We start from the raw sequence: 25,984 nt of genomic DNA, 5'->3' as shown, positions 1-25,984 counted from the left end.
GGTGGGCTTTAACGAGGGACTGTGGGAGAGAAGCTGTTTTTGGAGATGCACTAGCAGGATGAGATCTCAGCCTCCCCAGGAGGAAGGTGGAACATATTTCAACATCACTCTACTGAGCAGAATCTTTTAAAATCTTTTTGGGAAAAGAGGCTTTTGCACTTCCTCCTGTTATTTTCCTGAAGTGCTATTTAGGGTCAATTGACCTAGCAAGCAGTGTTGCTTTCCTCGTGCAAAATTGATTCCTGCTCTAGACCGAGCCTGTGGGGTCCACGTGAGCACCAAGCCCAAAGCCCCCCACCTCTGTACACTCAGGGCTCTGATAGCCTGCAGGTTCCCCAGCCAGCCCAAACTGCAGCTGGTGCCTTGTCCAGGGGCACAGGAGACCTCTCTCCTGCAGTCATTGGGCTGGGTGAGGTGGGGACCTGTCCTGCAGGGAAAAAAAGGCTGTGGGTGAATGTGTGTGTGAGGACATTGGAGTGGTGCACTCAGGCACGTGGATGCTGTAGTTGTCCTGGGGTGACACTGCACATACTGACTGGCTCTGCCCCAGGGGGGCCTGTGGCAGATACAATCCCCAGGGGAGACCCGGCTCCCTGGACAGTGACAATCTGAGCCCAAGAAGCAGGTCCTGGTCTGGTACCATGGCCCCCTCCCTGCTGGCGCCGGGGGCAGGCAGTGGAGCACATTTAAGGGGATAAATCACTTCAGTTCTTAATAAAGCTGTCCAGCTGTCTACTCTTGTTCTTTGGTGTCTTCTTTCCACCAGGCCAAGCCAAAAGAGGAAATCCTTTCTGCTCCCATGTTTCTTCTTGGATTGGGCTGGTGGGCTAGGGAGGCAGGGAGGGGACAAGTCCCAGGGGTGTCTGGCCCTTGTGGAGCAGGATGTGCATCTTCACCCACCTCCCCAGATGTAATGGCAGGAAAGACCTGACCCTTGCTTTCTTCTCTGCTGCCTGAAAGGCATGGTAAGGCCAGGAGCCAGGAAATGCCTCTGTGGGGAGCAGCTGTGCCTGTGGCTGGCCCTTAACCAAACTTGTGCCCTTCTGCTCAGGGCTGGGCACCTGGCTTCCTTTTCCTCCTTTTTGTGCCAAAGTGGCATCTGAAGGCTGCACCAGCCTGGTTAGGGAGGGGTGGGAATTAAGAAGGTCTGTTGCTCTTCCTGTTGTGTTCCCAGAAAGGCAGTTCTGGGAAATGTGAGTTTTGATGGATGCCTCGGTCAGTGCCGAGTCACAGCCCTGCTCCTACCTGCCTATGCAGTGGGACATGAGTCCTACATGTGTGGGGCCAGCATGGCCACTTTTTGTGGCACCAGGGAGCAGTGGCATGAGCACCAGCTGGGACAGCATCTCTCCCTCCCCAGGCAGAGCAGGACAGAGCTGGGAGTGCTGGGTACTCCCCTGTACCAGGGGTAGGTGGTCAGAGACAGCACCACAGAGCTGGGAATTCCCATGGTCATGGACACTGCACCAGGGGATGGCATTGGAACGGTGTGGGATGGTATTGGATGGCATTGCAAGGCACAACAAGAGCGTACAGCCTGTTAGACAGCATGGCATGGCACAGCCAGGGTGTGCAGCCCCTCACCCTGCGCCCAGGACAGCCCAGCACAGCCCAGCACAGCCAGACTCTGCCCACAGCTGCCCTTACCTGCCTGGCTGCAGCACCACGGGGCACGAGCAGGGCCAGCAGCAGCAGCAGCAGCCTGGGGTGCCCATGGTGGTGGTGGCTGTGCGTGGTGCCCGGGCCCTGCTCCTTTCATATCAGAGGGAGCTGAGCCTGCTGCCAAGGGACACCCATGGGGTAGGAGAGCCCTGTCCTCCCTGGGGATGTGCAGGGGATCTGTGCAGGGCAGGGACAGTGAACTCACTTGATCTCAGATGGAGCTGGACAGGAAAAGAGCACGAAGGACATCACAGGGAGGGCAGCAGAGCCCTGTGAACACCACAGGGTACAGCATTTCCAAAGGCATCACAGTGAAGGGCAGGAGGGGCCTAAGCACAGCACAGGAAGGACGATAAGCTCTTTCTGTCCACTTTAGAACTTAGTGTGCCCTAAGTCCCTAGCAGGTTTTAGGGCTGGGTTGGGAAGCAGCATATCCTACTTGCTGTGAACATTCTTTCCCCGCTTGTCTGTCATGGGAGCTCCTGCAGGCAGGAAATCACCGAGGTGGCCCAGGGCTGTCAGGTGGGTAACAAATGGCCTTTTCTTCACTGCCCAGGGGAGTGTTTCTGCAACCACATGGGTAGAGAAATAACAATACCCAGGAAGGACAGGTTGTCCTGGGTGCAGCACTCCCAGAGCAGGCTGTGTCATCCTCACAGGGCGAAGCTCACAGACAATGGAAAGGGATGGATATGCAGCCCCTTAGGGTCACCGTGGCAAGGTTGGTGGGACAGGGGTGCCAGCACATTCAGTGAGGAACACCTAGGGTTCCCACCTCCATCCATCTTCTGTTGGCAACTTCCAACAACAGCAGTGATGTCCCAGTCCAGCTGGCAAGGAACAAGAGCAGGCACTGAAGCCAGCACAGCTTCTGGCAGGACTGGTATTGCTTTGACACATCAACACTCTTCCTTAACCCCAGGCAACGTGTCTTCCAAAGGTTGGGGTATATATTGGGCTGTATAAAGGGGTATTTCCTCTTTCCCCTCCACTTTGGGCTGTATCACCTCAATAAATCTTGTATCTGATAAGCTCAGCATTCTGCATGGATGTAGCTGAGGGCTGAGAGGACAGTCCCCAGTTACAGACATTTTGCCTGCACCATTTTTTTTCAAGGCTGACTCAAACCCCAGTTTGAGCAGCAAGTTAAATTGTTCATTAACTGTTTCTTACTATTATTCACCAACTCTTATTTTTTACAAGACCCTGAAGATTCATGGGTTTTAAACCGCAGTCCTGCTGATTTTTAACTTCTTTGGTGTGTCCTGCTTTGGATTTCATCTCTGCCTGCTGGTTGCCCCTGCTTCCTGCTGTGTCAGGGCTCAGGCATGGCATTGCAGAATTTAGTTGTGGTGATGATTGCCAGCTCCAAGCCACTTTGCTCTCTGATCTCCGGAGGGCACAAACCCCATGGAGACACCTTGGTGCTCAGCTGAGACCAGCTGAGAAATCTGCCTGCTTGAGCAGTGAGGCTGAGTTCATGGACCACCCTGAACCTGCAAGATAAGCCGCAGGGATTGTTAAGTACAGGGGAAATAAAGATTATGTGAACAAATAAACAGTGTTGTTTGTGTGATGCTAAAATAAACCTACAGCTGTGACTGAGCTGTGGGCTGCCATCAGCAGCACAAAGACTTTGTGTTGTTCATCTGCAGGATTCTGGCAGGAGCTCCCTGAACTATGGTGATGGAGAGGGGGTGATGGAGAAGGGATAATGTCTGCCCCTCCTGCCCTCTGCAAATGTTCCAGACTGACCTTACTTGTTATCCCAAACATTGGCAATGCTCTGGGCAGCACCTTCTTGCCAAAAAACAGTCAGAGCAAACAGCAGCTATGTGGGAAAACACACCTTGTTATGCAATTGATTTCTGAGACAGCAAACACAGGGGCAGGAATGTCCAGCGAGCACCTGGCTCTCTCAACAGGGACCTCTCCTAGGTAGGATGCAAGAGAGCTGCAGGGCTCCTGCAGGGAGGAGAGCGGGGTGTGGAGATTCCAGCAGCAGAAATACAATGCTCTCCAGCCTGGATAGCACTGCATTTTACTGTCAGAGAGAAACCAGGACTCAAATGTGAAATTTAAAAGAAAGCAAAGGCTGAGAAAAATTAAAATAAATATTGTTTATTTTTGAGACATTGCAAAGAGCTGCCTTGTCTCCAGTTTACAAAAAGTATTATTTTCTGGTGAATAGGCTCCATCAGCTTTTGCTATTATGACTGGGGAAACTAAAACATGTATTTTAGGAGGTTGCCTTGAAAACCATTTAGAAATGGATGAGAAACTCTGGGCTGAATCCATTCAGCCTCCCTGCCCAGCAAATATAACCTAAGGGGAATTATGCAAATATGTTCTTAGAGTTGTCTAAGAATCCCTGTGTAAATACAGCTTCGGTCACTATTAAAATCCAATGTCAGATATTCAATGAATGTTTGCTTTTCATGAATTAAATAAGTCCATTCCAACACAAACCAGTCTGTAAAAACAACAGATTAAAATTCACGTCAGACCTTTGTAAACCCATCAATATTGGGTGGAGGGGGGTGGGGTTGTGGGGGGGTGAAAGCTGAGTCCCAAAAGAATCTGGGTGGTGGGTGGGTTTGTATGAGCATGTCTGGGTGAGGAAGAGCAGGGTGAGCTGTGTTCTGCAGACTATCCTGAAACCACCAGGGTTAAGGATCCTCAAAACCAGGGCAGAGAACTGATGTGTCAGATGGGTGACAGAATGTACACCAGCTCCAAGAGAGGGGATTTTCCCCACTGACCATTTCCCGGCAGTCACAGATCAGCAGGAGCCAGGGCCCCCCTGCAAGGTGCCAGGAGAGCAAGGATGGACATTTTCAGCACTCACTTCTGGTAATGCTTGCAATTACCTCGTTCTATGGCAGGGAGCCACAGATTTGGAAACACCCAGATTGCACAATGCCCTCACCAAAGCTGCCACCCACAGCCCTAGCAGCAATAAAAAGGAGAGGGAGCAGGAGCATCAGCAGACACCTGCAAGGAGGACATCCCAATCTGCTCTCCGCCTGCTGCAGAGATGGTGCAAGCAACTCCCTTCCTCCTGGTGCTCTTCCTGGCCCTGGGGGCTCACAGCCTCTCTGTGAAAAAGGTACCGTCAGGGTGGGATGCAGAGGGTGGGGAGGGCAGGGGGCTGTGGCTGCAGGCACCAGTGCTGAGTTCCTTACTCTGCAGTGCTCCCTGACCGGGCGCTGGGTCAATGACCTGGGCTCCAACATGACCATCATGACTGTGAATGCAAATGGTGACTTTGCTGGCTCCTACCACACGGCTGTGACAGCCACCTCGAATGAGATCAAGCTGTCACCACTGAAGGGGACCCTGCAGAAGAGCCCTAACCAGAAGGGCCAGCCCACCTTCGGCTTCACCGTCAACTGGAGCTTTTCAGGTACTTCTTTCCAAGCCTCCTCATGGTATCCTGGACCTCCCCTGCCCTCCCTGTTCTGCTCTTGAAGTTTTTCTGTCCCTGCCTGCAGTGTCCCTGCTGATTCCCTGCCTTCCCCTGCACCATCCCCACTGCTCTCCCTTTCCCCTCCCTGAGGCTCCCCCACCCTTGTCCCTGGAGCTCCCTGCTTGCTGTCAGCTCCCAGTGCCAGGGTGCAGCAGAGGCAGCAGGGGCTGAAGCCGGCGCTCTCTGCCCCTCTCCGTGGGACACCCGCTGCCCTCTGAGCCCTCCTGCCTGCTGTCCCCATCCCTGCTGTCCCCAGAGGCCGGGGACAGCGGGGCTCTGCTGTCCCTTGTGCTGGGCCAGCCACTGACCTGCCACCTGGGCCACACTCCCCTCCACCTCCTGTCCTGTCCCCACAGACTCCATCACGGTTTTCACGGGCCAGTGCTTCGTGGATGAGGATGGAAAGGAGGTGTTGAAGACCATGTGGCTGCTGAGGTCACATGTGGAGAGCATCAAAAGCGACTGGAAAGCCACCAGGTGAGCCCCCTGTCCCTGCTCTGCACAGGTCCCCTGTTCAACACCGAGGGCTGGGGATATCACAAGTGAGAGGGTTAGATTTCTTACAGAGCCACTCTCACAGGTGTTCGCAAAAGCAGGTTTAATACCTGTTTTAAAAGCACAGCTTAACAAAGCTCAATGGCAAGGTTCCCTTGATTGCTTTGAGCATGGGTAAAACGCAGAAAGGAAAAATACCATCCCCTGGGGTCCTGCCAAGGTGGGGGAATGCAGGGCTGGGTGTGTGTTCGGACACTGTCACGTCCCTCCCTTACACCTCCTCCTCCTCTGCGTCCCCGCAGGGTCGGCATCAACGTCTTCACCCGCCTGCCCACACAGGAGTGAGAGTGGTGCCGGGGGGTTCCCAGGCAGCAGCAGTGCCAGGGCTGTGCCCCCTCTCCTGCAGCACCACCTGCTTTCCCCAATAAGGCTTCGCTGCAAATACAGCCTCCTGTCATGTTGCTGCAAAACATGGGATCAATAAAACGTTAAAAAGATTTGTTCGTTGGTGTTTGATCTTTTTATGCTTTCAAGCCTAATAACAAGAAAGGAGATTTAGTCTGTGAAACAGAGTGCAGCAAACAGGCTCTAAGCTGTGTCCTTGTGTTAGAAAGATATATTACTTGGTGAAATTGCCTTGTTAAGGTTTAGGTCTTGCTGGGCTTTAACGATCTCAGATCTGGGTGGAGGTTACAAAAGTTGGGATGAACAATATACCACTGGTAATGGACACAAAGAGTGCAGAATTTACAGGACACTTGGAAAAACCCCCAAGATAAGAAAAAAACTAATAAAGACAACTGGATCATCAAATACTCAGTGCTGAATCAGCTCTGACTGGGTATGTTAGAGTTATTGAGACAGGGATGACTGAGAGATGTTGTAAAAGATGGTTTATTGTATAATCAGTCTCATGGAAGGATGAAACATTTAAGATCTTACGTCCAACACCATCTTAATTTTAGTCACAATGTCTTTTATAAGTTTCTTAGCCAGTCAACTACTTCCACAAAGCTCACTAATAACCTTTTACACCAAACACTGACTGTTTTGCATTACATGGCCCTACCACAATGCATCCTTTCTTATCCAATCATATAATGCACAAACTTACACAACTACATCTTAAGCTTCCTACTAGATCTGTAACAAGTTCTATTGCTAAACTTATAAATTTCTCCCTATTTTGGTCAACATATATTTTCACTTACATAAAGCTTATGTATGTATGCCACTTGCTTAAAACATACTTCTGCTAAAATTATAAACCCACATTCTTGCTTTATATCTGTGTAACTTCATTGTTCCAAATCTTCAAGCCTTTTCCAAGTTCTTTGGTCAAGATTTGTATCCCTCTCTATTTCTGAGCCTGTGGACACAGCCTGAGCTTTCTGTGCCTCCATTTCCCACATGGGTAGAAGGTAAATTCTGTCAAGGGCAAATCATGACTTATGGCTCACTAATTCAAGAAGAAGAGGAACTCAAAAGAAGAGGAAGGCTGAGCCTGAAGATTAATTAGCATCAGGCACAAGAGAATGCTTAGCCGATAGGAGAGAGAATAATCATTAATAAGAGAACTAAATAATTTGTAGCCAATGAACATTAATGCCTTTGTTTGCTAAAATGTGTAAGTAGCAAAATGTTTTGATACCTGGTGTGCTTGATCTTTGGAATAATACTGAGGACCCAGGCTTGTGGAACTAAAATAAATAACCAGTGTCTCTCTTGGGTGGGTAATTACTGCCTTGTTATGCACCAGGTAACAAATGCAATTTTTCTGGACAATTCTCATGCACACACATTCCTAACACCCACCACGGTGTCCTTCTGTCACCATACCCAAGACACGTCCCCTGCTGTGACACAGAGTCCTCCTTTGCAGCCCCCCCACCCCATCTTGGTCCTTGGGACCCCCACCTGGCCAGAGGAACAGGAGCCCATTCAGCCATTCAGTGGCCAGTTTCCCATGTCCCAGGCCCCAAGGTTTTGGTGGCCACTGCCCAGCCACAGCCCCCTCTGCTATCAAAGGGGCCGGGTGGGCACGGGCAGCAGCGCAGGCAGGGCCTGGGCACCACGCACAGCCACCACCACCATGGGCACCCAGGCTGCTGCTGCTGCTGCTGGCCCTGCTCGTGCCCCGTGGTGCTGCAGCCAGGCAGGTAAGGGCAGCTGTGGGCAGAGTCTGGCTGTGCTGGGCTGTGCTGGTACAGCACGGGGCGTGAGGGGTTGCTCACACAGCTGTGCCATCTCTGCAGAGCACTGGGAATGGCCAAGGGGCTGTGTGCTCCTGCTGTGCTTTCTGATGCCACTCTGTGCTCCTGCTGTGCTTTCTGATGCCACTCTGTGCTCTGCTGTGCTGTGCCACAGGCTGCTGTGCCATGCCATGCCACCCCTGGGGCACAGTGTGCAGGGCTGACAGGGTTGCATGCTTTCACCATGCCATGCTGCGCTGTCCTGTGACACCCCAGCACAGTGTTTTCCTGCTCCTGTTGTGCCCTGCTGTGCCATGCCATGCCACAGAGCAGTGTCCATGACCAAAGAGGCTGCCAGCTCTGGCTGTGCTGTCCCTGGGGGCACTGTTGGTCACCTACCACTGCAGTAGGGAGGTACCCAGTACCCCCAGCTCTGCTCTGCCCTGCCCAGGGAGGGAAAGGTGCTGTCCCAGCTGGTGCCCATGTGCTGGTCTCACTTGGCACACAGGGGGACATAGGACACACATCCCACTGCTTGGGGAGGCTGGGGTTGGGGGAAGGAGTGGCTCAGCACTGCCCAAGCCACTCACACGACCCCTGGTCCCCAGTGTGACCTGCAGGGCCTGTGGAGAAATGAGCCGGGCTCCAGTATGACCATCTTGGCCACAAACACAGCTGGGAACTTCTCAGGCCCCTGCCACACCACAGTGGCAGCCACCAACAAGCAGATCCTGGTGTCACCCTTGCAAGGGGTTCAGCAGCATCCCAGTGCCAAGAGACACCCCACATTTGGTGTCTTCACCGTGCAGAGGCAGTTCTCAGGCACAACAGTGACTGATCCCCTGCTCATGCTGGGAGCAGAAACCCCCCTGTCTGGTGCCCCAAATCCCCTGTGGCACCCAGAGGAACCCTGGCTGTGGGCATAGATTGGCCACACATACACATTCCTGCCATGGGAAGAGCTGTCTCTGGTGGGTTTCAGGGTCTGGAAGGGGTGATGCTGGTGTCCATCTGTCTGTCCAAGGGGCATGGCAGGGCTGATGCTCAATTCTCTGTCCAGGTGATGTGGTCCCCCTGGCCACTCTGGCAGGGAAGTCCATTTCTCTGTCCAGGGCATGTAGCAGGTGGTGTTTGTCCGTCTGTCTGCCAGGATCAGGTGGCCCAGGATTCCCTGTCTTGAGGTGCAGGCTCTTACCCTGTTCTGCCTCTCTCAAACCTTGCCAGACTCCACCACTGCCTTTGTGGGCCAGTTCTTTGTGGATCACTGTGGGGAGGAGACACTGGAGACCGTGTGGCTCCTGCAGGAAAAGGTCCTGTCACACAAGGACACCTGGAAAGCCACAAGGTGAGCTCTGCCCTTGCCATCTCACCCTGCAGCCCTCCCTCCCATCCTGCTGACACATCCTGTGCTGCCTGCACAGTGCTGTCCTTCTGCATCCCCAAATCTCCCCACTGTCCCAGTCCCAAGCTCCTGGCAAGGAAACACACCCTCACCTTGCCCTGCTTCTTCCCCTTGCCTCCCAGCAACATTCTGGTGGGGCTCCCCATTCCCACACTTGCTGCCCTCACATATGGAGCCAAATAAACCTTTCTTCATGCAGCAGAGCGCTGTGTCCCTTGTGTCCCTGGTACACAAGCAGCCATGGTGTGGCCATGGGGAGAGCAAGGTGCTGGTGGGGGCACAACAGGGAAGTGTTTTGGAGGGGCTGGGAAAGATGGGGTTGGGGGACAGTAGCTGGGTAATTCTGATCCCTGATCATGGCTTCAGGCCTCAGCAGGTGTCCTCTTGTCTGTGCACCCATTTGGGACGTTCACGGGGCGCTGTGCTGGGTGGCTCCAGGCAGCACCCCCAGTGTGGGGCAGCACGATACCCCACAGCTGAGAGTAGGGGTGAAAGCTGCATGCAGGCAACCAGGACTCTCACCTGGCCTCATCTGGTGTCTCTGCATCCCTCTCTGCCCCATCTTCTCATCAAACTCCATTTCCTGCTACTGTTCTGGTTGGGAGTCTCTGTGCTGCATGCACATATGGGGAGAGCTGGGTGCCAGCTCTCACAGAGGGGAATGTGGAGTGTTGGGGTGGTCCAAAATCCAGGCTGGATGCTGGGGGGCGATCAGGAGAGAGACCTGGCACTCCAGGGGAAGCTACTGGGCAGACCAGGTGGCTACAGCCAGATGCTGCAGGTGTACCTGTTGTACGTACGACCTATGCATGTGTACATGTAGTTCCCACTGACTGGCTGTCACCTAATCAGTAGCAGGATGGAACAGGATACAGATCCTTTCTGGTGTTCATATTCACGGGATGTTATCTGAACACTGAACACTTATTAGGAAACAAATCAAACAAAGGTCAAATGCCCTTTGCACGGGTTGAAGACTACCGTCTAATGTAGTGACTACTCCGTCATTTCAGCAGCTCACGAAGTTTCCATCTTAATGGAATACCTAATCCATGATGCACAGCTCCTAATTCCTGTTCCTGAACACCACAGGGAGAAGCTGTGTCAGCAGAGAGAGGAGCAAAAGGTATGAAGGGCAATGCTGCCTGTGGGCTACAGGGCCTCAGGGGCAAGAGAATGCTGTATGGGGCAGGGACTTTAGGGCAGAAAGCACACAGGGCCCCAAGAAAGTGTCAGGGTCTGTCTGCCATCCTCTTCCTCTGACAGGGTGCCTGTCCTTCCCCAGCCTTACTCAGCCTTTGCTCTTTTCTCTCATTCCCTGCTGGCTCTGGGGCTGCACCCAGAGTGCACAGACCTGAGACTTTCCAGGGTATGCTTGTACTGACTGAACACAACTGGCTGATGTGCCTGGTGGTCCAGCTTTTGGTCAAAAGTCAACCTGCATCCTCATCCTCACCCTTGCATCCTCATCCTCATGCCTGCATTTTGCACAGAGCCTTCAGCTCATCCCCACTGATCCTTGGCACTGTCCTGGTCATGCTGGGCTCATTCTCCTGCTTCCCCTCCCCAAATACCCACTGCAGCTGCCACCAGCACCATAAACACCCAAAGACTTCTCTGAGTGGTATGTGAGGCTAAAGCCTTGGGACCCTGTCTCTAAAGGACACAAAATGATTCACACAAACACCTTTCAGCATTAGAACAGGAAAGAACCTTTATTTTCTGACTCCAGTATTTATAGATTCTTGACAATGACCAGGGATTGGATAATTAAGTTACCACCTTCCCAAGCACACTGGTCATGCGAAACATCCATCAAAAGGCGTTTCTTAGAAGAAATGTGTAAACAAATTATGTTTACAGGACTTTCATGGCAAAGTAACTAAAACTATGAAAACATTATCAGAAGGTTTAGTTTTCAGGGCAACAGGGCCCCAGTGGAAGTGGAGGGTGAGGTTGGGAGCCCTGCACAGCAGGGTAAGAGGCCACTGAGAACCATGTTGGCCCAGGATACAATTTCTGTGGTTTCATTATCCCCACAACTGCAAATACCCTGACTCCTGGTTTCTCTAAAGAACACAGTCAGCTGGTCAGAGAATGATGTAAGCATTGTGCTTGATTAATAAGGAAACTGAAAGTAAAACTGTGAAGTTTACAAGAAATCAGCACTGGATGTGCCACCCTTATTGCATCACAATCTGTGCTCATCAGCTGTCCTAATTGTCCCACATCCTGTCCCTGACCTTGCCCTGATCCTGCCCTTTTATTGACCTTTCATTTGCCTTTCCTCTTGGCTGGTACGTGCAAGCTGGGCTGCTCACCTCCAGCCTGCAATGCCTTGCTCTTGCTGTTGGGACAGGTTTGCTTTCTTCATCTTCCAGTCCCCTGGACCCACTGCAGATCACCTGCTGTCTCTGAACATACACCTTGCCCAGCCCTCATGTCCTTCTGTCCATCTCCTGCAGTGACCAGAGGGTGCTTTGGGACACAGAAGCTTCTGCAGGGCAAGATGGAAACTTAGACCCAGCTCTCAACACGTAGACATGGGACTAAAGACCCCCAGGCTGGATGATGTCAGTGGGCAGCCCCACACAACCCCTCCTGCATCCCTATTTTACCCATCCCCATCCCTGTGTCCATCTCTCTTCCAGTCCTCTTGCCTGTTTCCATCCCTGCCTACAATCCCTCATCACTGCCCCCATCTCTGCCACAACTCCATTCCTCCCACCCTTGCTTCCATCCCTGTCCCTGTCCCTGTCCCTGTCCCTGTCCCTGTCCCTGTCCCTGTCCCTGTCCCTGTCCCTGTCCCTGTCCCTGTCCCTGTCCCTGTCCCTGTCCCTGTCCCTGTCCCTGTCCCTGTTCCTGTCCCTGTTCCCGTCCTCATCCATGTGCACATCCCACATCCCTCATCCTTGTCGCCGTCCCCATCCCAATTCTCCTTTCTCATCCCACCAAAACACCCTCTTCCTGTCTTCATCCCCAGCCCTGCCCCCACCCCATTCTTGCCCCTGTCCCTGTCCCCACACTTCTGCCCTTTTTGCTTTCCCTTCCTTGTCCCGCTTCCTAGGTCCCAGTTCCTCTCTAGGTACCGCCCGGGGCTTTCCCGGAAAGCAGTGGCGAAGCCGAAGAATAAATCTGTGAGTCACTTGCACGGCGTGATTCTCTGTCCCCGCTGCATCCCGAGCTGCATCCCGATGAGCCGCCGCCTCCTCTCCGCTCTCGCCCTGCCCGCGGGGGTGTCCGTGGCCGCGGCCGCGGCAGGCTTCCAGGTGGGAGCTCCTGCTGGAGACACGCGTGGGAAAGTCGGCTCCGGGGAAATCTGCGCGGGAGCGCTCCTGGTGATCCCGGGGCTCGGGGAGGGACAGGAGTGGGAGACTCGCTGGAGGGGAGGAAGATGATATGGGAGCTGCAGAGCTTGTTAGGGCTGGGACACGCGTGGAAGACCCACTGGGCAGCAGGAGGATCCCCTGCCCCAGCCGGTATCCAGACGGGAGCCCCTGCGGGGTGAGGGAAGTGATGCTCCATGGTTGTCCGTGTGCACGGGAGGGATGTGCATGGAGATTCCTTCACTGGGGCAGGGGGCACGCCTGTGGAAATCCCCTACTTCCAGGGAAATTGGAGGGAAATTGGGGAAGGGGAAGCATGGGGACCCTGCCCCAGAGGATGACTTGCCCCTGTCTCGGACGGCACAGTGTGGGAGAGAGCAGGCAGCGCCTGGAACTGCAGGAGGGGTGTGCAGGGCTCTGGCTGAGACGGAGCCCGCTGTGGACCTGAGGGCTGTGCCCGTACCAGTGAGCTTCCCTGTCGTGCTACATGTGTGCTGAGCACAGCACGGCTACCCACGAACACGGGCAGATGTGCCCTGGATTCACACAGCTCACTGCCAGGGCTGCAGCGGGGGTCCCACCTGTGTTCCTGCCTGTCCAGGGCTCCCACCTTTTGCTTTTCCTCTTCACATCTCCCCTTTGCTTGGCTTACCCCAGCTTTTGGCGCTCTCGACATAGCTGAGATAGCAGAAACTTTATGAACCGTGTCTTTTAAAAGTGAATGCTCGAGCACTCTCAGGGCTCCAGAAACACGCTGCAGTGCCGCCATCCACAGCCTGACCTGTGTTTTTGTTCTTTTCCAAGCTCCTCTGCCAGGAAGGGGAGCGCCCTGGAGAGAAAAAGGCCAGTGAGAAAGATGAAAAGGCAACCAAAAGCAGGTGGCGTGCGAGCTGCCCGGGGAAAGGCACAAGGGATATCAAGGTGAGTGCCAGCACCCTGTGGGCACCGGGGGCTGTGGGCAGGGGGCTCAGCCCCTAAGGGCTGTGTACAGGCAGCCCAGGGACATGTCTGCTTATCCCCAGCCGTGCAACCTGACTGGCTGGTGGGAGAATGACCTGGGCTCCAAGATGGAAGTGTTCGAGGTTGGCAATGACGGAACCTTCTTTGGCGAGTACCACACCGCCGTGTCAAGCGCCAAGAAACCCATCCAGCCGTCCCCACTGACTGGCTCCCAGCACCTGGATGAGGATGGACAGTGCACCTTCGGCTTCACTGTCAACTGGAAGAAGTTCTCAGGTCTGTGGTGGAATTATGGCTGTTGTTGGATGGGGTGGTGGGATGGAGAGGGGAATTCAGGCAGGTCCCAGTGCTCGTCCCGATCCCTCTGTTCCCTCTGCTGTCCCCTGCCTCTCCTTCCCTGATCTCTCTCCACTCTGGATGGTGTCTGCAGACAGCAGTATACCTCCCAAAACAAGGTCTGGGTGAGGCAGCAGGGAAGGTTGTTTTGCTCTGCCACACAGCATTTCCCTGCAAATATCAGGATCCACTCAGGCTCCATGAGCATTAAACCCACGGATGCCTGTGAAGCTCCAGAATCAGCTGGGGTCCTGTTGGGATGCTAACAGCCACCCCTGCTTTAGATTCCACAGCTGTCTTTGTGGGCCAGTGCTTCAATGGGGATGATGGGAAGGAGGTCCTGCACACCTCCTGGCTGCTGCGGGAGAAAGTCAGCTCGGAGACAGATGACTGGAAAGCCACCAGGTGAGCTAAGGTACCCCAAATCCACCTGGGATCCCTACCCTGCTCCTGGCTGGGCACCAATGGGCTACTGCTTCCCCACAGGACCGGCCGCAACACCTTCACTCGAGTGGGCTGAAAGGAGGGAGAAACATCTTACTCTGGCCACACCTGGGAGACAGGAGTCCCCTCAGCAGGATCAGTGTGTAGCAGCATGCCTTGATGCTTCCAGCTCTGGAGGAATATTTTAAAAAAACAAATAAAATTAAAGATATTTAAACACAGCCTTGTGCAGTCTGTGGATATGTCCTGGAAAAGCTGGGCTAAAACATGGTGGAAGGTGGGTGCAGGATCTCATTCTGTTATTTTGGGAAGAAACCTGCCCCAAGAAAACCCATTTTCCAGCCCAAACAGGACAGTGCATCCCCAAAGTAACCCTCTGACAGTAACTGTGACCAGCACTCACTCTTTCCTGCTGAAAGCCTGGTGAGTCTGATGGGAGGATAAGCTGAGGAGCTCTTCTGCATCCCAAAAACCTGGCTGGGAGGCCCCCGTCTCTGACATGGTCCTTAAGCAGGCAGGTGAAAGGCCTTGGCTGTGTCCACACTCCTGAAAAGTGCCAAGGGTACTCTGTACCAGCCACACAGGGACAGTAGCTGCAGTACACCCTGCCCAAAACTCTTCCTAGGAATCATGTGATTTACTGAAAAGCTACTGACCAGCAAATACAGCCTCTCAAATCTCTGCCCAGTGGACTATGTGACCAACCAAAACAGGCAGTGCCTTAGGCACTTAGGCAACCCTCTAAGCCAAAGAAAATTATTTCCAGGAATTCAGCTCTGGGTCTGAATCTGAAACTTAGTCCTTGTGTCTTTGATTCTCAAAATAACCCAGGACAGTGCTGCATGTCCTGAGCTGGCTTACTGCCTGGGATCTGATGGACTTAAAAGCAGGACTGAGCTGCTGGGGCTGCTACTCCCACTGCTCCCCTGGCTTTTCTGCCACAAATGCTGTGGGTGGGAGAGCTTTGCTAGCAGCACATGTGGCTTTAGCAAGTTTGCCTGCTCTGTGTTTTTACCTGCCTTGTGACCATCTAATTTGCTTCTCACTTCTTTCTCCCTGGGGTTCACCTTCTGCTTCTAAAGCAGTGCTGCTGTTCCCTTCTCTCAGCCCTCTGCTATGCATTTGTGTATCTGCACAGGCTTTTACATGCTTTTAGAGGAGGCTGAGAACTGGGAAAGTGAGAGGCAGAGGGACCACAGGACTCTGCTCTCACCTGAAGCATGACCAGCTCAGCAGTGAGGCACCTTGCTAAGCCTTCAACCTCACTGCATGCATCCTCCTGACCTCATTATTGCCTTCATGCCAACATTTCCCCAGGGCAGGGCTCTCCCGAGGCTGCACAGCATTCCCAGGGTGCTTCAGCAAGGCAGCAGTGCTGCCCACAGCTGGAGCATCCTGCAAATCCCAGCAGACAGCAACAGTGCTGGTGAGAAACATGTGAGACATGAGCTGGCAGAGCTATTTCCAAGGCCAGTCCCTACATCAGGGCACCCAGCTAGGATGCAATGCATCCCTGGCACGCCTCGGATTTGGGGCGGCAGGTGATAGGACATGGTGCACCAGGGGTGCCCACAGGCATCTGGGAGTGGTTAAAGATGGAGAAGTTTCTCCACGGACATTCAGCATCCCTCAGCTCTGGGTTCTATTCAGCTGCAAACCCAGAACCATTTGTTTCTTTCTAGCATGGCCTCATCAGCAAGGCAAACGTGACCAGGGCTTTCCCTTCAGCCCCACTGCAGGAAAACCCACTGTTTCTGCTGCACAACAAGCCTTGGTCAGGGTCATTCACACACTGTGAATGCCTCCAGGGACAGGGGGAGCTGGTGGAGGCAGGAGGCACCTGAAATCACATGGACATGTCTGTGTGGCACAGCTGTTCACACACATAGTGTATCAGTTAAAAAAAAAGCCCAAAACCAGAATCTCTTTGCATCTTGGTGGGATGATCCTTGCATAAGGATGAAATCCCTTCTAACAGATAGTCACTGTTAGAATGGAGAAGGAGTTTTAACTGCAGGGGTCCTCCAGCACTTACATGTCTTAACCACATGTGGAAAACTGTCCTGTGCAACCGTTTCTGCGGGGACTGCTCCTGTCAACCGTTCACAGATGTCTCAACACTGAACAAATTGGTGCCCAGCATCTCTCTCAGTGCAGCTGTTGAGGCACCTGAGCAGATGGAGGCAAGGAATTCCCAGGTCATTCAAGGGACTGCACAGTTGGTGGGTTTGGGTGTACCAAAACCTGGTACCCCTCCACTAGTCAGCTATGACAGAAGAGTAAACGTGGTTTTCAAGCCGTGACTTCACTGATTAATGAGGACACATAGCTCCCAACCCTTCCACCATTTCAGCCTGGCCCTCTGGTGAGGACCACACATTGTGTTCTGCTCTTTCTGCCTCTCTCCGTGGCCCTGTTCCAGCTGTAACCTTGCCAACCACAGACTGGCGGCCTGAGAGAATGGAGGAGCTCCTTAGTTATGTTATCTCAGCCCTTCCTGGGGCTGGTTTGGAACCAGGGCACACTCACAGATGTGTTCCTCCTCCCCATCCTACAGCTGAGTGCATCAAATTTGTCAGTATCAGCCCTTGTGTGGATGGAGGGCCTGCAGCTTGTCCAGCTTGCCCCATATGGCTCAGAAGGTTGCTCACTTCTTCCACTCTGCCCCACACAGACTGTGCTGAGTCCCCTCCATTGCACTGCACCCTGACCAGGCAGTGGGCCACTGACCTTGACCAGGTGACACACTTGATGGATCAGAAGAGCCAGCCCACCTTCAACTGTCAGCTAGAGCTTTCCAGGTGCTGCTCCTTTGCCACCCCCCCTCCCGTATTCTCAGAGCTCCTCCAGTCTCCACTGAGGTGTCTTTGGAGTATCCCTGCCCTTCCTGTGAGGTCCAGCTCAGCTGGGCTCATGCCACCATGCCCTGAGTATCCCTTTCTTGTTCAAGGTCCCAGCAGGACAGCAGGCTGAGGAGAGAAACATCACCCACCCACAAGCACCTTTCCCACAGACAGACTGGGTGCCAAAGAGGGACAGCCCCACCCCAGCACTGTCTCACCCCATCTCTTCACAGACTGCAGACTCCATCACCGCCTCCATGGGCCAAAGCTTCATAGATGAGGGCAGAAAGGAAATACTGAGGACCACATGGATCATGCAGGATGAGGCTGATGTGCTTGAGGATGACTGGAAAGCTAGTGGATGGGCTGCAGGGCACTTGTCCATCCTTGCTCTGTACGGGTGCTGCCCCTGTGGGTGTTGCATGGAGCCCACAGGGGAGTGCCAAGCCCTGAGTGCTGGGAGCCAGCTGGGTACAGAGCAAGGGAGAGCAGTGTCAGGATCACAGGGTGTTTGTAGCAAGTCCCCAGGATGAAAGCTGAACACAGCTCTATAATTTTTTTCATTAAAAATAAAGTGCAATTTGAACATAGTATCCTGCTCCCTGAGGAGGAGGGGGCTGGGTTTCCTTGTCTTCACGCCCAGGAAAGATGAGAATGACGGTCAAAGTAGATCTCATCCCTTGTGCTTGGGCAGGGGCCAGAGAGGCACCTCATGATCTGGACACAGCCAAATGCCACTTCTATCTTCCCCTGCAGCACTGGGAGTGACATGTTCACCTGGTTAGAGTGGTATATTGGGGGATGCCAAGTGCCAGGCAGTCTGAGCACCCCCGTTACCGTCTTGCACCATCAGGAACTCCTTGGGAAGGGTCAGACAGGGCCCTGCCCAGCCTCAAAGCATCATGCATATGGCATCACCTCCCACGGCATCGAGGGAGGCACTGTGCGCAGAACATAACCTCCCACAGGAACAAGCAAATTTTAACATCTACATAGCTTCCAGGAAAGCCCTTCTGCGCTTGGAAGAACAACTGATTCAAGAGTTCCTGCTGCAGCGACAAGTCTTAGGTCCCAAACCCAAGGAAAGCCCAGCACGGCTAGGATGAAAAGCAGCTCAGAAAGAGCAGCAGACACTTTCAGTGCAGGAGGGGTGCCAGGGCTGAGCCGTGCGGGCAGACACGTCAGCAGTCAGTGCCGCGGAGCACAGCTGTCCGGTGGCTGCAGCCTTGTGTTTAGGTGGCAGCACTGGGTCGGTGGCAGTGGGACAGTGTCAGGCCGTGCCCGCCCCAGGGCTCCGGCACTGAGCACGGAACGAGGTGGGCAGAGCCTCTTGGACAGCGGATGTGTAAATCATCCCTGCATCCCCACCTCCCCGCACAGCCGTGCTCATCCCTGCGTTCCTGCGGCGCTGCCCAGGTCAGGCAGACCTCCTCACCTCACCTGGCCTGGGCACGCTGACATCGGGACGCTGCCAGCGCTGGTGGCTCCGGTTACAGCCCTATAAAGGGGTTTGGGATGCAGGGCAGAGAGGGAGCTGGGTCGGGTATTTCACAGCCCCGCAGCCATGGGGGGCGGCGCTTTCATCCTGGTCCTCGCCGTGGCCCTGGCAGAGAGTGTTGCTCCTGCAGAGAGGAAGGTAGGGGATGGGACACAGTGGGAGCGTGGCAGACGTGGCACTGGGATGCAGCGTGGGCAGCCAGGAGCTCTCCCTTAAATACCATTTTAGGCTTAGACAAGCAGGAGAGCTTTGCGAGAACCAAGTCCAGGCAGAGAGGGAGGTATCCCTGGATCACCCTCAGCCACCTGGTACCACCCGCAGAAAGCTTTGTTCCCATGGGGGAACCATGCACAGGGCGTTCCTTCCCCTGGGGTTTGTGCCTGGAAGCACCGTGAATGTGGCGTCCCCTCTGACATCTGTGTCTGTGTCTGGTGTACCGTGCATGCTGCAGGGCTGGGATGTTCTGGCCTTGCTCCACCATCCTCTCAGCAGCACCTGGGGCAGCATTTCCCCAAACTGGCACTAGGAATAGCCAATGCCCTGCAGCTGCACTCACAGCAGGGCTTGTGGCTCCCCTGGTGTGGGGCAGCAGCAGGGATGGGGTCCCCCTGTGTGGGGGACAGAGGGTATGTGGCTGTATTCCTTCAGTGCCAGCTCAGCGGACTGTGGAGGAATGACCAGGACTCACTGATGGAGATTTCGGTGTTGAGGGACAACGGGGACTTCCAAGGACAATACCTCACCCGAGTCACCCTCTCCGAGGGCTGTGCCCAAATCTCCCCCCTGAGGGGTGCCCAGCAGCAGCTTGGAGAGGAGGGCTGGCCCACCTTTGGCTTCACTGTGAGCTGGGATAAGTTCTCCAGTAAGTGCTGGGGCACCTGGGCATGGCACAGCAGTGTCAATGAAGCCACACATGCAGTCAGCAGGACTTTTCTTTTGCCAGGAATTCAGCTGGGTGATGCTTTGGTGCAGCTAAGCAGCAACACCTATGCAGCACGGGCTAAGGGGCAGTGCTGGCCTGGAACAGGGGAGTCCCTCCTCACCCAACACCTTTGGGGCAAATATGGTGTGTCCCGACCTTGTTAGCACAAGTGGAGCTGCAAATCCTGCCTTGTCTGAGGGAGCCACAGGGAAGGGCAGGACCCCCAAGCATGGTTCGGTGGTTGTGTGGCCATTGGAGCAGGAACACTGTCTGGGAGGACAGTGGGGAAGGGGCAGCAGCCAGTTTCCCCACACATCTCCCAATAAGTCCTTTCTCCCAGATGCCACCACCACCTTCGTGGGGCAATGCTTTGTGGATGCAGGTGGAAAGGAGACGCTGAGCACCATGTGGCTGCTGCGCGAAGCTGTCGGGTCCCTTGAGGAGGACTGGAAAGCCACAAGGTAGTGGGGGACTATGGGGGACGCTAATCCCGCAGAGGAGTCCTTCCTTGAGGGAACTCAGGGGACATTTAGGGACACCCTGTCACTGCTGTGAGTGCTGGCAGCTCTGAGCAGGCAGTGTCTGTAGGTCATCCCACAGCAGTTCTCAACTTCTCACAGGGTGGGCAGAAATGTCTTCACACGCAAACGCACCACAAAAGGAAAGATCCTGATGAACTTGTCCCCTCCCTGTGAGGCTGTGCCTTCACCAGCCCCATGATGGGATGGTCTGGCTGCAGCCTAAACCCCCAACAAGGCAAGAAAAACCTGCCTTTCAATTGAGAATAAAACTTAAAAATCATCAGTTGTGGTTGCCTTTTCTTAAAGTATGTCCTTGCTACACCTTCTGTCCCCAAAGATAGCCCTGCTGAGGGCAGGTCTCACCACTGCCCTTCCACAAGGACACCTGCATATCTCCCCAATCCCACCCATCTCCCTCCCTGACCTCATATCCCATTTTATCTAAACCCAGATTTCCAATCCACCCTGTGTCATCATTTCCCACCTGCCTGATGGTGGCCGAGCTAGCAGCAGCATCCTGAATTCAGCTCACTTCCTTGTAGTGCCTTCATACCATTCCCACCAGAGCCTTTCCAGTACTGGGACTGCATGCTCTGTTGGACTGGGCAATGGAGACAGCATTACCACTAGCTTTGAGATGTTGATTAAGCACTTTCTTTGTGCTGTATAGCACCTCAAGTAAAATGTGCACAAGTTAAAGCCCCTAATCCATCCCATCCCCTCCCCCTGGATTACACTCAGGGATTTTCCCTTTCTCTACCACTGCATTTTTGTGGTGCCTATTTGCCTCTGTGGACACCTGCCAAACTTAGTCAGCTCTTTGGCACAAAGCTTTTGGCAGGTCCATGGGTGAAGAGTTGCGGAAGAGTTACAAAAATATCCCAGCCCCAGGCGTGAGAGCACTGTGGACACACAGTCCATCAAGCCTGGCCCTGCTCTAGTGAAGCTGCAGCACAGTGACATGAAGTGGAGGGATACCTGCCACCACCTTGGGACTTCTGACAAGGTGGCTTGTCCCTACCAAACAGCACAGAAAGGCAGGAGCTCTGTCAGGCCAAAAGAACAGAGTGTGACATCCAGGACAACAGTGAAAGAATCCCCAGGGGGAATGTCTCTGAGTCCCTGTGATAGGCCATGAACTTGGGACTGAAAAAGACAAAAAGGAGGAGGAATGTGTTAGGAGAGGGGTGTTTTCTACTTGGCCCAGCTTTTGAGGCTACCTAGATGAGAGATAGATGTGTTAAGCACAGGGTGCCAGGATGTGCCAGGGCTAGCAGTGGGTATTGAGGGGTGACAGTCCCCTGCCCCCAGTTTGCACACTGCTGCCACAACCTGCCCCAAACACTGCTGCCTTGGAAACAGCAGGTGTTGATTCAGCTGAATCTCACCTGAATTTTCAGCATGCCTGCTCCAGGCATCACAGCAAAGGCACAGCTCAGGAAGACAGGGACAGTGCACATTGCATTTTGCACATCAAAGTCCTTTAAAGCAGCAAATACAAGGAAGAAGTGTGAATACAGTGCTAGTTATTATGCTCTGTGTGTTTAGCAAACACACTCGCTTGGGACCTCAGTAATGCTGCTGTGGTTACTTCTTTCTCTAACTCTCATAAAAGTAAAAGCAAAACCATCAAATTCTGCAGTTGACCCACAGAAGAGGATGGAGAAATGTTACAGCTGCTAAAATGAGTAAGCTTTCCCGTCCGTGCAGACTGCAACACCCTGGACAGGCATTGGCACCAGCAAGGCAGGGAGGGAGTAAATGTTGAAATAGGTGGTAATTTCCAGCCTCCGTGCATGGGAGGCAGATTCCCAAAGAAGGTATTGATACTTTCCAGACTACTATAGGGCCTTATAAAAAATTTTGTCCCCACTCCTCTGCACAGCCGTGCTTATTCCTGCGTTCCTTCAGCCCTGACCAGGTCATGCAGACCTCCTCATCTCCCTCGCCAGTCCTGGGCACCCTGACATCGAGCCAGTCATCTCACAGCTGCCATCCTGGTGCTGGTGGGGCTCCAGTTACAGCCCTATAAAGGGTGACCAGCTGCAGGGCTGGGAGGAGCTCTTAGCAGCCTTGCAGCCATGGGGAGAAGTGCTTTTGCCCTGGTCCTTGTCCTTGCCCTGGCAGTGTGTGTTGCCCCTGTGGAGAGAAAGGTATGGGGACAGATGACAGCGGGGATGTGGTGCTGACATCCTGCTAGACCCCAAAGTTTGCTGCTGGGGCATCACAGCTCAACAGGGGGGCAGGGCTGGGCTGCTGGAACTGGTGGGGACAGCACTGTGCAGTGCTGAGGGAAGCTACGACGAGGTTGGGAGGAAAGGACTGCTCCTGCAAGGATGCTGCTGGCTGTGGGGAATCCTTCAGAGGAAGGCAAGCAGAGTCATACCCCAGACAACTCCTGTTTTTCCCCCTAGAGTGTAGGGAAAGCAGTGCAGCTAGTGCCAGCAGAGGCAGGGTGAAGGGGTGGAAGCAGGATGCCCCCCGCCCCGCCTGGTCACTCCAACCCACTGCACTGGCCTTGCAGTGCCTTCTCTCTGGGTCGTGGCGGAGCGACACCGGCTGCCGGATGGTTGTGTACACCTTGGACAAGGACAGCAGATTCTCCGGTTTTTACCTGCCGGGACCTGCTGCTGGTGACTCGCAGCTCCTCACCTCACCACTGGAGGGGTCCCAGCAAGACACAGGGCTGGTCCCGCAGCCCATCTTCTTCTTCACCGTGAACTGGCGGCTCCGAGGTAGGCAGCAGGGGAACATCATCCTGCAGCGGCGATGCCAGCAGGACACAGGGTGACCTTGTGCCTCACTGCCTGACGCACATCACCTTAAACCCTTCCAGACTCAGAGGCTGCTCGGACAACTGTCTTCCTGGGCCAGTGCTATGTGGACACCAAGGGGGAGGAGACCCTGCATGCTCTGTGGCTCCTGCGAGAGGCAGCCGACAGTCCTGCAGAGGACTGGAAAGCCACCCGGTGAGTGCTGGGTCCCAGCCACAGCTCCGCCAGGGTCTCCTGCAACTCAGGCTGAAGAAGGGAGAAATCCCATGGGGTGAAGCATGGGAGGACCGTGAGGGTGGAATGGTTTGTCACCAATGATATTCAAGGGCTGAGGATCATCCGTGTAACATGGTCCAGCTCTGCGTGACAGATGTGACTCAGGGTGGAGGATCCCAGGATGGGGTCTGGCCACAAAGGGTCCTTCCCAGGACCTTCTTTCCACTCTCCTCAGCCGGGAGAGAGGAAGAAAAGGTGCCAGCACCTGGCTCAGCCTCTGCTACAGGCTGCTGGAACCCGTAGCACCCCAGGCATCCACACAATGCTCCCCTTGGGTTTCCCCCCTATCCTCCATAGCATACATGACCCCATCCGATTTGTTGTTGTCTGCAGGATTGGCACCAGCATCTTCACACGGATAAAATAACAGCAAGTTGGAAAATCCAGCAGGCTCAGGACATCAGGGAGTCCCTAGGCAGACTTTGCCTGCACCAACATGCTGCACTAGAGCAGCTCTCAGCCCAGAGGTTCATGCTTTCTTAGGCAAGTTCACCAGATGCAAAATAAAGGGTTTCTGTGGGGATGCAGGGCTTCTCGCTGTCTTCTGCCCTACTCAAACTTGTTGGGTTTGTCTCACCTAGCAGCCACCCTCCCACAGGGAGGTAACATGCTGCTCTGGGACTGAAGAAGACAACAAGGCTGAGGGCAGCAGTGTCCCTGGGGATGGGACATTGGCCCTGCTCTAGTGAACAGCCTACTGTCTCAGCTCCCCTCCCTGGCAGTGTGCAGCAGTACTGTGCCTGCAAACCTGATGCTCTGGGTAACATGTCCCTCGAGGTCACTCCCAGATGTCCCTAGAGATGGGGGACAAACCGGGCTGTGGCCAGGCAGAAGGATAAGGCACAGCCCCAGTGTGCTGACAGTACTGCAGAGCCTTCCCCACGAGAGCACAGCAGAGGAAGCTCTCAGGTGCCCCAATGCACAGGGCAGCTGCAAATGACCCTTGCAGAGCCATCAGCCTCCGGTTCCCAGCCCCAGCAGATGTGCAGCAGCGGCCAGCTGCCAGCTGCCCTCCCATCCCAGGTCTGGGGAAAGCTCCCAAAGCTCCCAAATACCTTGCCCCAAGAGTCCCTTCAGCACGGCTGTGTCCCCCGAGTAATTCATGGGGGTGTGTCTCCAGCCAAGACCCTGATGTCCAGTCATAGCCAGGGAAAGAGAACAGAGGAAGGGAACATCTGGCTGGTGCAGATGTTTTTGGCTGGACTTTTTGAGGCATCATAGCCTGACCTCTCTTCCTTCTGCCTTAGACACTTGCCAGAGAGGTCCTAAACACGACCCTTGGGGGCTCAGCAGGCCCAGGGCCGAGGTGCCCAGCTGTGAGGGCTGGAAGGAGGCAGTGGCTCCATCACTGTATTTCCAGCTGGTTTTTAAACCAGTTTTTAGATTTGTTTGCTTTTTCTGTTTCCACCAATATCCAGCAGGTGGTGCTAGTGGATATTAATAGGATGGATGATGACACAGGACTCAGATTTCCCTTGAAGAGGTGGGTATATCTTGTTTCTGCTACTGAGTGAATTTTCCATCTCTCTGAGAAACCCTAATTCATTTTTAAAAAAAAAGGCAAAGCTGATTCCTTTAAAGCCATGATCAGGAAGTGTTTTGCATTGTATTACACAGCCTAGGACTTCCTTGGCAACAGAAAGCAAATTTCATTTAATGCTTTCCAAATTTTCAATATATCACTGTCACGGAAAGGAGAAGATACTCTGACACTCAAGGAGTCACCCAGCAAAAAGGATTCTGTTTCCACCTGGCAACACCCATCTGGGACTTGCCAAGGACTGTCCAGGATATTTTGCCCTGAAAAGCTCCTGCTCCCAGTCTGCCAGCATAGTCCCACAATGCTGACACAGGCTCTTGCTGGGACACAAGGGAGATAGATACAGGTTGACCTTGGACATAACAGAGGGAACAAGGTGGGCATGCAAGCTGGGACCATACTGCTGACCTAAGGCAGAGTGTGGGGCTGTGTGTGCATGCAAGCAGCACCACTGCACATGTAGACCATGCTCTGATCCCAACAGTGTGCTAGGAAAACGAATGGGGATCTGCAGCAAAGAGGACAAAGGGGTGGCAGGAATATCAGGCAGCTCCTGGTCCTCTGCTCGATAGTAATAAAGTCCTCAGCCAAAGGACTCATTATGAGCACTTTTATCATTACTGCCCTTTAACCCAAGGCATGAGGTCCAGGCTGAATTTCGTCCCTGTCCCCAGCTCAGAGCTGCTTGCTGTGGGACTGGCATGAGAACACAGAAAGCAATGAAAAATAGCAGACCTGGGTCATTATGAGCTGAGACCATGTAGCAACCTTCCCCAAAACTTCCAGCTCCTGGCTCCCAGCCTGCGTTCCCAGAGTTATTTCCCTTCCTGACATCTGGCCAAGCAAGCCAGACTGCTACAAAGAGCAATATTGACCCCATCATACCCAGACAAACACCGGCTCATGTGGCAGCTCCCAGCTTTCCTGGCAACACCACCACATGGCTCATTGAATATTGATTAGTGCTGGATCGAGGGCGCCATGTAACATCTGTGACACCATCCACTCTGGCCTTGAACTGCAAAAAATGAAACTAAAGGGGGAACAGCCTATTACACACACCGACCTTCAACTGCAAAAAATGAAAGAAGATTGGGAACAGGACATTAGGTACCCTGGCCTCAAACTGCAAAAAAATGGAACTAAAGTGTAGATGGGGTCCTAGACCTTCCTGATGCCATGCATACCTCCTGGGGAAAGAGTTCCAGTGGTTCCCTGGTGATGCTCAAGGGCTGTCAGTCCTGGCCAAGGTAGAGCTGTGACCCAGCCCTGTTGGGAGCATGCTGCTACCTGTCCTGAAGCAGAAGCCCTGGGTCAGCCTCTC

At 53.9% G+C, this 25,984-nt stretch overlaps 5 protein-coding genes across 5 annotated transcripts; all 5 read left to right on the top strand.

Moving 5' to 3' along the window:
• The first annotated feature begins 4,630 nt into the window (after positions 1-4,630).
• LOC111941054 (avidin-like) lies at positions 4,631-6,123 on the top strand. Its single transcript, XM_023944031.2, has 4 exons — positions 4,631-4,771; positions 4,855-5,068; positions 5,488-5,608; positions 5,929-6,123. The coding sequence occupies exons 1-4, from the start codon at positions 4,700-4,702 to the stop codon at positions 5,969-5,971; spliced, it is 450 nt and encodes a 149-aa protein (XP_023799799.2). The 5' UTR covers positions 4,631-4,699; the 3' UTR covers positions 5,972-6,123.
• A 913-nt stretch (positions 6,124-7,036) lies between these two features.
• LOC147648572 (avidin-like) lies at positions 7,037-9,167 on the top strand. Its single transcript, XM_086869814.1, has 4 exons — positions 7,037-7,047; positions 7,731-7,785; positions 8,427-8,640; positions 9,043-9,167. Exons 1-4 carry the CDS (start codon positions 7,037-7,039, stop codon positions 9,165-9,167), a joined length of 405 nt encoding a protein of 134 aa, XP_086725940.1.
• A 3,100-nt stretch (positions 9,168-12,267) lies between these two features.
• LOC111941073 (avidin-like) lies at positions 12,268-14,507 on the top strand. Its single transcript, XM_023944063.2, has 5 exons — positions 12,268-12,489; positions 13,351-13,467; positions 13,569-13,782; positions 14,127-14,247; positions 14,329-14,507. The coding sequence occupies exons 1-5, from the start codon at positions 12,415-12,417 to the stop codon at positions 14,360-14,362; spliced, it is 561 nt and encodes a 186-aa protein (XP_023799831.2). The 5' UTR covers positions 12,268-12,414; the 3' UTR covers positions 14,363-14,507.
• A 4,166-nt stretch (positions 14,508-18,673) lies between these two features.
• LOC111941126 (avidin-like) lies at positions 18,674-20,350 on the top strand. The gene is made up of 4 exons (XM_023944161.2): positions 18,674-18,765; positions 19,276-19,489; positions 19,890-20,010; positions 20,170-20,350. Exons 1-4 carry the CDS (start codon positions 18,694-18,696, stop codon positions 20,267-20,269), a joined length of 507 nt encoding a protein of 168 aa, XP_023799929.2. The 5' UTR covers positions 18,674-18,693; the 3' UTR covers positions 20,270-20,350.
• Positions 20,351-22,121: 1,771 nt separating this feature from the next.
• On the top strand, positions 22,122-23,643 carry LOC111941150 (avidin-like). The gene is made up of 4 exons (XM_023944215.2): positions 22,122-22,223; positions 22,595-22,805; positions 22,907-23,039; positions 23,454-23,643. The coding sequence occupies exons 1-4, from the start codon at positions 22,152-22,154 to the stop codon at positions 23,485-23,487; spliced, it is 450 nt and encodes a 149-aa protein (XP_023799983.1). The 5' UTR covers positions 22,122-22,151; the 3' UTR covers positions 23,488-23,643.
• The last annotated feature ends 2,341 nt before the right edge of the window (positions 23,644-25,984 follow it).

The sequence above is a fragment of the Cyanistes caeruleus genome, chromosome Z (genome assembly GCF_971803275.1).
Source record: "Cyanistes caeruleus chromosome Z, bCyaCae1.hap1.1, whole genome shotgun sequence".
In the NCBI taxonomy this organism is placed as follows: domain Eukaryota; kingdom Metazoa; phylum Chordata; class Aves; order Passeriformes; family Paridae; genus Cyanistes; species Cyanistes caeruleus.
The sequence above is the reverse complement of the archived record's forward strand: the minus strand, read 5'-3'. Positions and strand labels throughout refer to the sequence as shown.

Coding starts and splice junctions, on each gene's coding strand:
- LOC111941054 (XM_023944031.2), top strand. CDS start 4,700: ATGGTGCAAGCAACTCCCTTCCTCCTGGTGCTCTTCCTGGCCCTGGGG. Junction 4,772..4,854: donor ACAGCCTCTCTGTGAAAAAG/GTACCGTCAGGG, acceptor CTTACTCTGCAG/TGCTCCCTGACCGGGCGCTG. Junction 5,609..5,928: donor AGCGACTGGAAAGCCACCAG/GTGAGCCCCCTG, acceptor GCGTCCCCGCAG/GGTCGGCATCAACGTCTTCA.
- LOC147648572 (XM_086869814.1), top strand. Junction 7,786..8,426: donor GTGGTGCTGCAGCCAGGCAG/GTAAGGGCAGCT, acceptor CCTGGTCCCCAG/TGTGACCTGCAGGGCCTGTG. Junction 8,641..9,042: donor CGTGCAGAGGCAGTTCTCAG/GCACAACAGTGA, acceptor AAACCTTGCCAG/ACTCCACCACTGCCTTTGTG.
- LOC111941073 (XM_023944063.2), top strand. CDS start 12,415: ATGAGCCGCCGCCTCCTCTCCGCTCTCGCCCTGCCCGCGGGGGTGTCC. Junction 12,490..13,350: donor CGGCCGCGGCAGGCTTCCAG/GTGGGAGCTCCT, acceptor TTCTTTTCCAAG/CTCCTCTGCCAGGAAGGGGA. Junction 13,783..14,126: donor CAACTGGAAGAAGTTCTCAG/GTCTGTGGTGGA, acceptor CCCCTGCTTTAG/ATTCCACAGCTGTCTTTGTG.
- LOC111941126 (XM_023944161.2), top strand. CDS start 18,694: ATGGGGGGCGGCGCTTTCATCCTGGTCCTCGCCGTGGCCCTGGCAGAG. Junction 18,766..19,275: donor TTGCTCCTGCAGAGAGGAAG/GTAGGGGATGGG, acceptor GTATTCCTTCAG/TGCCAGCTCAGCGGACTGTG. Junction 20,011..20,169: donor GAGGACTGGAAAGCCACAAG/GTAGTGGGGGAC, acceptor AACTTCTCACAG/GGTGGGCAGAAATGTCTTCA.
- LOC111941150 (XM_023944215.2), top strand. CDS start 22,152: ATGGGGAGAAGTGCTTTTGCCCTGGTCCTTGTCCTTGCCCTGGCAGTG. Junction 22,806..22,906: donor CGTGAACTGGCGGCTCCGAG/GTAGGCAGCAGG, acceptor AAACCCTTCCAG/ACTCAGAGGCTGCTCGGACA. Junction 23,040..23,453: donor GAGGACTGGAAAGCCACCCG/GTGAGTGCTGGG, acceptor TGTTGTCTGCAG/GATTGGCACCAGCATCTTCA.